At 46.5% G+C, this 15,864-nt stretch overlaps 1 protein-coding gene across 1 annotated transcript; it reads left to right on the top strand.

Annotated features, from left to right (window-relative positions):
* Window positions 1–303: 303 nt before the first annotated feature.
* Window positions 304–14,962, top strand: LOC133010567 (mucin-2-like). Its single transcript, XM_061078157.1, has 6 exons — window positions 304–437; window positions 897–1,276; window positions 3,567–4,618; window positions 5,000–5,224; window positions 5,462–6,697; window positions 11,780–14,962. The coding sequence occupies exons 1-6, from the start codon at window positions 304–306 to the stop codon at window positions 14,960–14,962; spliced, it is 6,210 nt and encodes a 2,069-aa protein (XP_060934140.1).
* Window positions 14,963–15,864: the final 902 nt, after the last annotated feature.

The following is a 15,864-nucleotide window of genomic DNA, read 5'->3' as shown; positions in this document are numbered from 1 at the left end:
TTGGTTTATTTGCAGCACTTTTAGACACTATATACATGTCTTACATCTGATTGTAATTAATACTAAAAAAGAGAAAATATAAATTTCCCTTGTTAAAGAGACTCTTCATCTCAATGGGACTAACATGGTTAAATTAAGGTTAATAAAATACAGACCAACAGACTTTGACTCAACGCCAATTTCAACTTTCACGACATCCTTTCAAGGCAACATTAAGTTAGTGAAACAATGTATCACAGCAGCTCTCCTAAACGCGGGTTGGAGCTTCTTCTCTTAGGTTAAGCCTGGTGTCAGATGGTAGTGATGAAGATGTTGCTTACAGCTGGTTCTCCAGGCTCGGGTCAGCAAATCCTGGGTGAAATTGATTCTGAAGTGGTTCACGGCAGTGGCTTGTTAGACATGGTGTTTATAGAGCTCGATCAGAACAAGGTTGTTACGTATACTTGAGCTTGGCATTGCTGTGCAGCTCAGTGATTTAGTTTGACGAACGTATAATCCGTGTTGTGCTTCAAATATGTTCAGTTCCTTTTGTTCACTTTGTTTGAGTAGCAGCGTTTTAGTTCCTTGTATCAAACTTGGTAGCAACTGCTGTTTTAATTGTCACACCATAATAAAACCTGCATGTTCAGAAACACAACTCAAATCTGATAAGTCGTCCCTCTTCTTATAATTTACCTACTTATCCACAAGGTTTTGGTTGTTTCAGCACAAAAACACATTGATAAGTTTCCCACTCGGGTGTGATGCAGCAGCTTGTTCAGGGGAGACAGAGGATATGTGTCATGCTCAAGACATCTTTGATTTTCTTCTCTTCAGAATTCCTTAACTTGTTTTCTCTCTTTCATAACGTCTCTTTAAAAAATCAACAGAGACCACAACTGCTAATCAAACTATAGCAACAACCGGGACAGCTCCAGCCGCAACTATAATAACTACAGCAGCTCCAGTCCCAAACACAGCAACTACAGCTCCAACCACGACTACAGCCCCAACTACTTTCCCAACCACACCAACTACAGTCCCAACCACAACAACTACAGCCCCAACTACAGTCTCAACCACAGCAACTACTGCTCCAATCACAACAATAGCCCCAACTACTTTCCCAACCACACCAACTACAGTTCTAACTACTTTCCCAACGACAACAACTACAGTCCCAACCACACCAACTACAGCTCCAACTACAGTCCCAACCACACCAACTACTTTCCCAACAACACCAACCACAGTCCAAACTACTTTCCCAACCACAGCAGCTACAGCTCCAACCACAGCAACTACAGCTCCGACCACAGCAACTACAGCTCCGACCACAGCAACTACAGCTCCAACAACAGCAACTACAGCTCCAACCACAGCAACTACAGCTCCATCCACAGCAACCACAGCTCCGACCACAGCAACTACAGCTCCGACAACAGCAACTACAGCTCCGACCACAGCAACTACAGCTCCGACCACAGCAACTACAGCTCCGACCACAGCAACTACAGCTCCGACCACAGCAACTACAGCTCCAACCACAGCAACTACAGCTCCGATCACAGCAACTACAGCTCCGATCACAGCAACTACAGCTCCGACCACAGCAACTACAGCTCCGATCACAGCAACTACAGCTCCGATCACAGCAACTACAGCTCCGACCACAGCAACTACAGCTCCGACCACAGCAACTACAGCTCCGACCACAGCAACTACAGCTCCGACCACAGCAACTACAGCTCCGACCACAGCAACTACAGCTCCAACCACTGCAACTACAGCTCCGACCACAGCAACTACAGCTCCGATCACAGCAACTACAGCTCCGATCACAGCAACTACAGCTCCGACCACAGCAACTACAGCTCCATCCACAGCAAGTACAGCCCCAACCACAGCAACTACAGCTCCGACCACAGCAACTACAGCTCCAATCACAGCAACTACAGCTCCGACCACAGCAACTACAGCTCCGACCACAGCAACTACAGCTCCGACCACAGCAACTACAGCTCCGACCACAGCAACTACAGCTCCAACCACAGCAACTACAGGTCCAACCACAGCAACTACAGCTCCGACCACAGCAACTACAGCTCCGACCACAGCAACTACAGCTCCGACCACAGCAACTACAGCTCCGACCACTGCAACTACAGCTCCGACCACAGCAACTACAGCTCCGATCACAGCAACTACAGCTCCGATCACAGCAACTACAGCTCCGACCACAGCAACTACAGCTCCGACCACAGCATCTACAGCTCCAACCACAGCAACTACAGCTCCGATCACAGCAACTACAGCTCCAATCACAGCAACTACAGCTCCGATCACAGCAACTACAGCTCCGACCACAGCAACTACAGCTCCGACCACAGCAACTACAGCTCCAACTACAGCAACTACAGCTCAAACAACAGCAACTACAGCTCCAACCACTGCAACTACAGCTCCGATCACAGCAACTACAGCTCCGATCACAGCAACTACAGCTCTGACCACAGCAACTACAGCTCCAACCACTGCAACTACAGCTCCGATCACAGCAACTACAGCTCCGATCACAGCAACTACAGCTCCGACCACAGCAAGTACAGCCCCAACCACAGCAACTACAGCTCCGACCACAGCAACTACAGCTCCGACCACAGCAACTACAGCTCCAACCACTGCAACTACAGCTCCAACCACAGCAACTACAGCTCCAACCACAGCAAGTACAGCCCCAACCACAGCAACTACAGCTCCGACCACAGCAACTACAGCTCCGACCACAGCAACTACAGCTCCGACAACAGCAACTACAGCTCCGACCACAGCAACTACAGCTCCGACAACAGCAACTACAGCTCCGATCACAGCAACTACAGCTCCGATCACAGCAACTACAGCTCCGACCACAGCAACTACAGCTCCGACCACAGCAACTACAGCTCCAACTACAGCAACTACAGCTCCAACCACTGCAACTACAGCTCCAACCACTGCAACTACAGCTCAGATCACAGCAACTACAGCTCCGACCACAGCAACTACAGCTCCAACCACAGCAACTACAGCTCAGATCACAGCAACTACAGCTCTGACCACAGCAACTACAGCTCCGATCACAGCAACTACAGCTCCGATCACAGCAACTACAGCTCCGACCACAGCAAGTACAGCCCCAACCACAGCAACTACAGCTCCGACCACAGCAACTACAGCTCCGACCACAGCAAGTACAGCTCCAACCACTGCAACTACAGCTCCAACCACAGCAACTACAGCTCCAACCACAGCAAGTACAGCCCCAACCACAGCAACTACAGCTCCGACCACAGCAACTACAGCTCCGACCACTGCAACTACAGCTCCGATCACAGCAACTACAGCTCCGACCACAGCAAGTACAGCCCCAACCACAGCAACTACAGCTCCGACCACAGCAACTACAGCTCCAACCACTGCAACTACAGCTCCGATCACAGCAACTACAGCTCCGATCACAGCAACTACAGCTCCGATCACAGCAACTACAGCTCCGACCACAGCAAGTACAGCCCCAACCACAGCAAGTACAGCCCCAACCACAGCAACTACAGCTCCAACCACTGCAACTACAGCTCCAACCACAGCAACTACAGCTCCAACCACAGCAAGTACAGCCCCAACTACAGCAACTACAGCTCCGACCACAGCAACTACAGCTCCAACCACTGCAACTACAGCTCCAACCACAGCAACTACAGCTCCAACCACAGCAAGTACAGCCCCAACCACAGCAACTACAGCTCCGACCACAGCAACTACAGCTCCGACCACAGCAACTACAGCTCCGACCACTGCAACTACAGCTCCAACCACAGCAACTACAGCTCCAACCACAGCAACTACAGCCCCGACCACAGCAACTACAGCTCCGACCACAGCAAGTACAGCTCCAACCACAGCAACTACAGCTCCAACCACAGCAACTACAGCTCCAACAACAGCAACTACAGCTCCAACTACAGCAACTACAGCTCCAACAACAGCAACTACAGCTCCAACCACTGCAACTACAGCTCCGACCACAGCAACTACAGCTCCGATCACAGCAACTACAGCTCCGACCACAGCAACTACAGCTCCATCCACAGCAAGTACAGCCCCAACCACAGAAACTACAGCTCCGACCACAGCAACTACAGCTCCGACCACTGCAACTACAGCTCTAACCACAGCAACTACAGCTCCAACCACAGCAACTACAGCTCCAACAACAGCAACTACAGCTCCAACTACAGCAACTACAGCTCCAACAACAGCAACTACAGCTCCAACCACTGCAACTACAGCTCCAACCACAGCAACTACAGCTCCGACCACAGCAACTACAGCTCCGACCACAGCAACTACAGCTCCAACCACTGCAACTACAGCTCCGACCACAGCAACTACAGCTCCGATCACAGCAACTACAGCTCCGATCACAGCAACTACAGCTCCGACCACAGCAACTACAGCTCCATCCACAGCAAGTACAGCCCCAACCACAGCAACTACAGCTCCGACCACAGCAACTACAGCTCCAATCACAGCAACTACAGCTCCGACCACAGCAACTACAGCTCCGACCACAGCAACTACAGCTCCGACCACAGCAACTACAGCTCCGACCACAGCAACTACAGCTCCAACCACAGCAACTACAGGTCCAACCACAGCAACTACAGCTCCGACCACAGCAACTACAGCTCCGACCACAGCAACTACAGCTCCGACCACAGCAACTACAGCTCCAACCACTGCAACTACAGCTCCGACCACAGCAACTACAGCTCCGATCACAGCAACTACAGCTCCGATCACAGCAACTACAGCTCCGACCACAGCAACTACAGCTCCGACCACAGCATCTACAGCTCCAACCACAGCAACTACAGCTCCGATCACAGCAACTACAGCTCCAATCACAGCAACTACAGCTCCGATCACAGCAACTACAGCTCCGACCACAGCAACTACAGCTCCGACCACAGCAACTACAGCTCCAACTACAGCAACTACAGCTCAAACAACAGCAACTACAGCTCCAACCACTGCAACTACAGCTCCGATCACAGCAACTACAGCTCCGATCACAGCAACTACAGCTCTGACCACAGCAACTACAGCTCCAACCACAGCAACTACAGCTCCGACCACAGCAACTACAGCTCCAACCACTGCAACTACAGCTCCAACCACAGCAACTACAGCTCCAACCACAGCAAGTACAGCCCCAACCACAGCAACTACAGCTCCGACCACAGCAACTACAGCTCCGACCACAGCAACTACAGCTCCGACAATAGCAACTACAGCTCCGACCACAGCAACTACAGCTCCGACAACAGCAACTACAGCTCCGATCACAGCAACTACAGCTCCGATCACAGCAACTACAGCTCCGACCACAGCAACTACAGCTCCGACCACAGCAACTACAGCTCCAACTACAGCAACTACAGCTCCAACCACTGCAACTACAGCTCCAACCACTGCAACTACAGCTCCGACCACAGCAAGTACAGCCCCAACCACAGCAAGTACAGCCCCAACCACAGCAACTACAGCTCCAACCACTGCAACTACAGCTCCAACCACAGCAACTACAGCTCCAACCACAGCAAGTACAGCCCCAACTACAGCAACTACAGCTCCGACCACAGCAACTACAGCTCCAACCACTGCAACTACAGCTCCAACCACAGCAACTACAGCTCCAACCACAGCAAGTACAGCCCCAACCACAGCAACTACAGCTCCGACCACAGCAACTACAGCTCCGACCACAGCAACTACAGCTCCGACCACTGCAACTACAGCTCCAACCACAGCAACTACAGCTCCAACCACAGCAACTACAGCCCCGACCACAGCAACTACAGCTCCGACCACAGCAAGTACAGCTCCAACCACAGCAACTACAGCTCCAACCACAGCAACTACAGCTCCAACAACAGCAACTACAGCTCCAACTACAGCAACTACAGCTCCAACAACAGCAACTACAGCTCCAACCACTGCAACTACAGCTCCGACCACAGCAACTACAGCTCCGATCACAGCAACTACAGCTCCGACCACAGCAACTACAGCTCCATCCACAGCAAGTACAGCCCCAACCACAGCAACTACAGCTCCGACCACAGCAACTACAGCTCCGACCACTGCAACTACAGCTCTAACCACAGCAACTACAGCTCCAACCACAGCAACTACAGCTCCAACAACAGCAACTACAGCTCCAACTACAGCAACTACAGCTCCAACAACAGCAACTACAGCTCCAACCACTGCAACTACAGCTCCAACCACAGCAACTACAGCTCCGACCACAGCAACTACAGCTCCGACCACAGCAACTACAGCTCCAACCACAGCAACTACAGCTCCGACCACAGCAACTACAGCTCCGATCACAGCAACTACAGCTCCGACCACAGCAACTACAGCTCCAACCACAGCAACTACAGCTCCGATCACAGCAACTACAGCTCCAACAACAGCAACTACAGCTCCAACTACAGCAACTACAGCTCCAACAACAGCAACTACAGCTCCAACCACTGCAACTACAGCTCCAACCACAGCAACCACAGCTCCGACCAAAGCAACTACAGCTCCGACCACAGCAACTACAGCTCCAACCACAGCAACTACAGCTCCAACCACAGCAACTACAGCTCCGATCACAGCAACTACAGCTCCGACCACAGCAACTACAGCTCCAACCACAGCAACTACAGCTCCGATCACAGCAACTACAGCTCCAACCACGACCACTCCAGCCCCAGGTAACTGATTTCAAATTGGCATGACTTCATAATGTATATTATACCAGTGTGGTAAGATGAATTACAGTCTAAAACATAATATTGTGGTAATGTATTTTTCATTCATTCATTTTTTAATAGTTGACACAATCACCCCAATGTTAAAAAAACCATTTGGGCAATATCCCAGAAAGTAAATCAGTGACCACCGTTACTCTATTCACAAGGAGTCATTTCACATAGAATAAGTATTTATTTATTCATTGTTGTTTGAATCAATTTCCAAATGTTAAGCGTTGTCAATCCCTGCAGGCCCTGCAGCAGTAATATATCTACAAATGAAAATCACCACGTCTGGTGAGCTCAGCAATGGAACCATCGCTGAGCATGTCAATCAGGTGCGTAAAACAGAAATGTTGAAATAACTCTTCCATTAAATCTCTTCACTCAATATAATCCACGATATTGCATGCACACAAAACAAATGGATGGGGTGAAGGAAATGAGATTGATCTGATGTATATTCTGTGTTTTTCTCTCCATTTAGTTTTTGAGAACGACGCTCCTGAACAGCACAGGCTTCACAGTGAACGTGAAATCCATTCAGAGAGTCAGAGTTGCCCCATAGAAGCTCCATGGGGACAGACTGTAAAAAAAACAATTGCACTGGTGGTATAGCTTTAACACAATGAAAAAAGGGCAGTTCATCATAATGATTTTATTATATATGGAAAGAAATATTTGAGTTTTGTGACAGTTAGTTAAACACATCAGATGTAATTGTGCTCCACTGTGCTGCAAAGATCCACAACATCTATTTCCAAACCACCAGAAGTAGCTGGATTGTGCTCAAGATGCATGAGAAGGTGTTTTGGGGGAAATGCAGAAGCTCGGAAGTCCTGTCATGCACCTTTTATTTTGTTAAATAACATGTAAAATATTTGCAGCACAGCACAGTTGATTTTATTTCCCAGGATTGTAAATAAGAGAAGTGCATTTGTCTCAAATGTCAAGTTGTTTTCACAGTAAACTGGAAATCTCAAACCAAGAAATTTGATCTGTCAAAGAGGTGTTTTTTATTAATTGGTGTCTGTAATTCCCATGCTCTGTAACTGGAACAGTAGCTGCCATGCTGTCTCAAGTAGAGAGGAAACTCTCAAACAGTTTCTCGCTCACTCCACCCTTCATTTCTCATAAATGTAAGCTTACCTGGTTTTTCAGGTTATATGACCGCAGCGTCTATCACTGCTACCTTGTCATGCTCTCTGTACCTGAAGGAGGAGCAAAGCATAACTTATACACAATGGTAATCAAAGACAAACTACCACTCTGTTATGGTAGTAGTGTGGAGTAACACCACCCATCATGGAGAAAACAATCCTCTTTTGTTTATTTTTGCTTGGATATTTTCATGCATCCTGTGCCCAAGGTCAGAATTCATTGCAATTATTGTCTGCATTTTATGATACGTAATTTTAGGAGCATAAACTGTAGAGTACTTGAAGAGCAGCTCAGTGGTGATTGGTGATTCATGTGTGTTATTCTGCGTTATCTATTTAAAATTATGAAAAATGTTGCAATATGTTTTTGCCTGCTGTTGGTGTCTCAATAAAAAACGTATTATTGTTGTCTGATGAAATGAATATGATTTGCTGCAAGCAAGATAAGACAAAAATAATTAAACCCAAAGAAAAATTGTTATTTTGTTGCAACACATTAAAACACAGGATTAATTAAGACTAATGAGAATAATTACACATATGACTTTTGGACAAAACCATTCTTAAGTTAAAAAACTTGGTGAAGGGTTTCCAGAGATGAATCAAGTAATTACTTGATTAAATGGGATTTGAAAGAACAAATTCATTGTGTTTACCTCATTTCCAAGATGACATTTGATACTTGAATGGCTCTTTGTCAAGGACATAGGTGAATCATAAACACGTACACAACTGTAAATCCAGGCCAGCAGACTCAGGTTCCACTCTCTCACCTTGAGTGGATTTTACCTAGTTTATTTGCAGCCCTTTTAGACATTCTATACATGTCTTACATCTGATTGTTATCAAAACTAAAACTAAACAATTAAATAAAATATATATATTTTTTATTTCAATGGGACTAACCTGGTTTAATTTAGGCTATAAAGGGTGTCAACAAAACAACATATCACATGCAAAACAGTTAAGCACTCAGGAGCTCAATTGTCATTGACAATCAGTCCAGATAGAGTGTGAAAATATCAGTATTATCCTGTCAATAGTCAGTAGTGTAGGTGGTTCAAATGACAGATTAACAGTACAGAGGTGGACAAGGTGATTGATGTTCAAGATAACTGGGTCAGCTAAACCATGATGGCAATTAAATTTCAGTTCAACTTCAACTATTGTCAATTTGTCAGCAAATACAGACAAACAGACTTTGACTCAAGGCCAATTTCAAATCTCACAACATCCTTTCAAGGCAACATTGAATTATTGAAGCCACGTATCACAGTAGCTCTCTGACATGAGGGTTGAGGCTTCTTCTCTTAGGTGAAGCATCTTGTGTCAGATGGTGGTGATTAAGATGCTGCTTACAGCTAATTTTCCCGACTCATACGTTATCTACTTATCCACAAGGTTTTGGTTGTGTCAGCACAAAAACATATGTGGATTGAAGTTTCGAACACGGATGTAATAAAGCAGCTTGTTCATTGGAGAGAGAGGATATGTGTCATGCTTAGGGTTGCAAAATTCCGGGAATATTCAAAGTTGGAAAGTTTCCATGGGAATTAACGGAAATATACGGGAATTAACGCGGAATAAACTGGAAATATATGGGAATTAACGGGAATAAACTGGAATAAACTGGAAATGTTGTGGGTAATTTATACTAACTGTATTTACCTTGTCATATAAAGACATAAATATAAACATTTTGTTTTGTCATAGGCTGATTTGAGCCCTGAGGAAACTTTGGGCACTTGACTATATGCTTCTGCATCTTTGTGTCATTCTTAACAAAGGTCTTTGAACAGTATTTGCAAAAGTACACAGCCTTTCCTTCTACATTGGATGGGGTGAAATGTCTCCACACATGAGATAGTGCAAGTGGCATTATTCTGTAGAATAAGATGAGAAAAAAGTTTGTAAAAAAACACTAATGCAATGCCAGAGATATAAATAGTTAGCCAAACAATTGGATTCGTATGTAAACATATTTTACAATTGATGGATAAATGAATGGAAATAGGCTTGATGAACAGATGAACAATCCTCAATCAGCATGCTAATATATTTTCCCCAGTAATATCATGGAAACTTACCTGACTAGTCCTGCACACTATAGCAGGGCTCAATAGCCCTGCTGTAGAGTGAAGAATGCTGGGAGTTATCTGTGCATGTGATGGAAGAATGCACAGTGGAGGGTTGAAATTCAACGTGCAGCGTGTGCTGCATTCCATACATCTTTAAAATAGAGTTATTTGATCAGCGTTTAATTTTGCGTTTTGTTTTTTTTTCAAAATTCCCAAAATTCCCGAGCTAAACTTCCCATAGAAAGTTTCCGGAAAGTTTCCGGAAATTTACCGGAAACTTTCCACCCCTTTGCAACCCTAGTCATGCTCTAGTAATCTTTGATAATTTAAACTCAGGATTCCTTAACTTGTTTTTTCTCACCAATAACATCTCACTACATAATCAACAGAGACCACAACTGCTAATCCAGCATCAACAACTGCAGTAACAACAATGACAACTCCAGTAACCACTACCACAACTCCTACAACAACTCCAACCTCAACCACGGCAACGGCAAATGCAACTACGACAACAACTATGCAAACAACAACAACTACTACCCCAACAACAACAACCACTACTCCAACAACCACTACTCCGACAACAACAATCACTACCCCAACGACAACTACCACTACCCCAACGACAACAACCACTACCCCAACAACAACAAGCACTACCCCAACAACAACAAGCACTACTCTAACGACAACAACCACAACCCCAACAACAACAACAACAACCACTACTCCAACGACAACAACCAATACCCCAACAACAACAACCACTCCTCCTATGACAACAACCATAACCCCAACACCAACAACCACTACTCCAACGACAACGACCACAACCCCCACAACAACAACCACTACTCCAACGACAACAACCACCACCCCAACACCAACAACCACAACTCCAACGACAACGACCACAACAACAACAACCACTGCTCCAACGACAACAACCACCACCCCAACAACAACAACCACTACTCAAATGACAACAGCCACAACCCCAACACCAACAACCACTACTCCAACAACAACAACCACAACCCCAACAACAACAACCACTACTCCAACGACAACAACCACCACCCAAACAACAACAACCACTACTCCAATGACAACAACCACAACACCAACAACAACTACCCAAACGACAACAACCACAACCCCAATAACAACCACTACCCCAACAACAACAACCTCTACCCCAACAACCACTACCCCAACCACAACAACCACAACCCCAACGACAACAACCACAACCCCAACGACAACACCCACTACCCCAACGAGCACAACCACTACCCCAACAACAACAACCACTACCCCAACAACAACAACCACTACCCCAACGACAACAACCACCACCCCAACAACGACAACCACTACTCCAACAACCACTACCCCAACAACAACAACCACTACCCCAACAACAATTACCCCAACGACAACAACCACTACCCCAACAACAACAAGCACTACCCCAGCAACAACAAGCACTACTCTAACAACAACAACCACAACCCCAACAACAACAACAACAACCACTACTCCAACGACAACAACCAATAGTCCAACAACAACAACCACTCCTCCTATTACAACAACCATAACCCCAACACCAACAACCACTACTCCAACGACAACGACCACAACCCCAACAACAACAACCACTACTCCAACGACAACAACCACCACCCCAACAACAACAACCACTACTCCAATGACAACAACCACAACCCCAACACCAACAACCACTACTCCAACAACAACAACCACAACCCCAACAACAACAACCACTACTCCAACGACAACAACCACCACCCAAACAACAACAACCACTACTCCAATGACAACAACCACAACACCAACAACAACTACCCCAACAACAACAACCACTACCCCAACCACAACAACCACAACCCCAACAACAACAACCACTACCCCAACGACAACGACCACCACCCCAACAACGACAACCACTACTCCAACAACCACTACCCCAACAACAACAACCACTACCCCAACAACAACTACCCCAACGACAACAACCACAACCCCAACAACAACAACCACTACTCCAACAACAACAACCACTACCCTAACGACAACAACCACGACCCCAACGACAACAACAAGTACCCCAACGACAACAACCACTACCCCAACGACAACAGCCACTACCCTAACGACAACAACCACTACTCCCACAACAACAACCACTACCCCAACAACAACAACCACTACTCCCACAACAACAACCACTACCCCAACGACAACAACCACTACTCCAACAACAACAACCACTACCCCAACAACAACAACAACAACCCCAACAACAACAACCACTACTCCAACGACAACAACCACTACCCCAACAACATCTACCCCAACCACAACAACCACAACCCCAACAACAACAACCACTACCCCAACAACAACAACTACTACCCCAACGACAACAACCACGACCCCAACAACAACAACAAGTACCCCACCGACAACAACCACTACCCCAACGACAACAACCACTACTCCCACAACAACAACCACTACCCCAACGACAACAACCACTACCCCAATGACAACAACCACTACTCCCACAACAACAACAACTACCCCAACAACAACAACCACTACCCCAACAACAACCACCACTACTCCTACGACAACAACTCCTACCCCAACGCCAACAACCACTACCCCAACAACAACTACTACCCCAACGACAGCAACCACTACTCAAACGACAACAACAAGTACTCCAACGACAACAACCACTACCCCAACGACAACAACCACTACCCCAACGACAAAAACCACTACTCCAACGACAACAACCTCTACCCCAACGACAACAACCACTACCCCAACAACATCTACCCCAACGACAACAACCACAACCCCAACAACAACAACCACTACTCCTACAACAACAACTACTACCCCAACGACAACAACCATGACCCCAACGACAACAACAAGTACCCCAACGACAACAACCACGACCCCAACAACAACCATTACTCCAACGACAACAACCACTACTCTCACAACAACAACCTCTACCCCAACAACAACCACTACCCCAACGACAACAACCACCACCCCAACAACAACAACCACTACTCCAACTACCACTACCCAAACAACAACAACCACTGCCCCAACGACAACAACCACTACCCCAACCACAACAACCACTACCCCAACCACAACAACCACTTCCCCAACGACAACAACCACTACCCCAACAACAACAACCACTACCCCAACGACAACAACCACTACCCCAATGACAACAACCACTGCCCCAACGACAACAACCACTACCCCAACGACAATGACAACAACCACTGCCCCAACGACAACAACCACTACCCCAACGACAACAACCACTACCCCAACAACAACAACCACTACCCCAACAACAACAACCACTACTCCAACGACAACAACCACTACCCCAACGACAACAACCACGACCCCAACAACAACTACTACCCCAACGACAACAACCACTACTCCAACGACAACAACAAGTACCCCAACGACAACAACCACTACCCCAACGACAACAACCACTACCCCAACGACAACAACCACTACTCCCACAACAACAACCAATACCCCAACAACAACAACCACTACTCCAACGACAACAACCACTACCCCGACGACACCAAGCACTACTCCCACAACAACAACCACTACCCCAACGACAACAACCACTACCCCAACGACAACAACCACAACCTCAACAACAACAACCACTACTCCAACAACAACAACCACTACCCCAACCACAACAACCACTACCCTAACAACAACTACCCCAATGACAACAACCACAACCCCAACAACAACAACCACTACCCCAACCACAACAACCACTACCCCAACGACAACAACCACTACTCCCACAACAACAACCACTACCCCAACAACAACAACCACTACCCCAACGACAACAACCACTACCCCAACGACAACAACCACTACTCCCACAACAACAACCACTACCCCAACGACAACAACCACTACTCCAACGACAACAACCACTACCCCAACAACAACAACCACTACTCCAACGACAACAACCACTACCCCGACGATACCAAGCACTACTCCTACAACAACAACCACTACCCCAACGACAACAACCACTACCCCAACGACAACAACCACAACCCCAACAACAACAACCACTACTCCAACAACAACAACCACTACCCCAACCACAACAACCACTTCCCTAACAACAACTACCCCAATGACAACAACCACAACCCCAACAACAACAACCACTACCCCAACCACAACAACCACTACCCCAACGACAACAACCACTACTCCCACAACAACAACCACTACCCCAACAACAACAACCACTACCCCAACGACAACAACCACTACTCCCACGACAACAACCACTACCCCAACGACAACAACCACAACCCCAACAACAACAACCACTACTCCAACGACAACAACCACTACCCCAACGACAACAACCACTACCCTAACAACAACTACCCCAATGACAACAACCACAACCCCAACAACAACAACCACTACCCCAACCACAACAACCACTACCCCAACGACAACAACCACTACTCCCACAACAACCACTACCCCAACAACAACAGCCACTACCCCAACCACGACAACTACTCCTGCCCCAACCACGACAACTACTCCAACCCCAACCACGACAACTACTCCAACCCCGACAACTTCTCCAACTCCAGCCACAACAACTACTCCAGCCCCAACCACGACAACTACTCCAGCCCCAACCACGACAACTACTCCAACCCCAACCACGACAACTACTCCAACCCCGACAACTACTTCAACCCCAACCCCGACAACTCCAGCCCCAGGTAACTGATTTCAGATTGTCACAACATCATAATGTATATTATCCCAGTGTGGTTAAAACAGCACTTGGGCAGGATTATAATTCAACTGGAGAAAAAATACAATCTAAAACATAATATGCCGGTTATATTTTTTCATTCATTCATTTGTTAATAGTTGACACAAGCACCACAATGTTAAAAAAACATTTGGGCAATATCCCAGAAAGTAAATCAGTGACCACAGTTACTCTATTCACAAGGAGTCTTTTCACATAGAATAAGTATTTATTTATTCAGTGTTGTTTGAATCAATTTCCAAATGTTAATCGTTGCCAATCCCTGCAGGCCCTGCAGCAGTAATATATCTACAGATGAAATTCACGTCTGGTGAGCTCAGCAATGGAACCATCGCTGAGCATGTCAATCAGGTACGTAAAACAGAAATGTTGAAATAACTCTTCCGTTAAATCTCTTCACTCAATATAATCCACGATAATGCATGCACACAAAACAAATGGATGGGGTGAAGGAAATGAGATTGATCTGATGTATATTCTGTGTTTTTCTCTCCATTTAGTTTTTGAGAACGACGCTCGTGAACAGCACAGGCTTCACAGTGAACGTGAAAACCATTCGGAGAGTCAGAGTTGCCCCATAGAAGCTCCATGGGGACAGAGACTGTAAAAAAAAAAAAAAAATTGTACTGGTGGTATAGCTTTAACACAATGAAAAAAGGGCAGTTCATCATAATGATTTTATTATATATGGAAAGAAATATTTGAGTTTTGTGACAGTTAAACACATCAGATGTAATTGTGCTCCACTGTGCTGCAAAGATCCACAACATCTATTTCCAAACCACCAGAAGTAGCTGGATTGTGCTCAAGGTGCATGAGAAGGGGTCTTGGGGGAAATGCAGAAGCTTGGCAGC

Source organism: Limanda limanda, chromosome 9 (genome assembly GCF_963576545.1).
Source record: "Limanda limanda chromosome 9, fLimLim1.1, whole genome shotgun sequence".
Lineage (NCBI taxonomy): Eukaryota > Metazoa > Chordata > Actinopteri > Pleuronectiformes > Pleuronectidae > Limanda > Limanda limanda.
The sequence above is the reverse complement of the archived record's forward strand: the minus strand, read 5'-3'. Positions and strand labels throughout refer to the sequence as shown.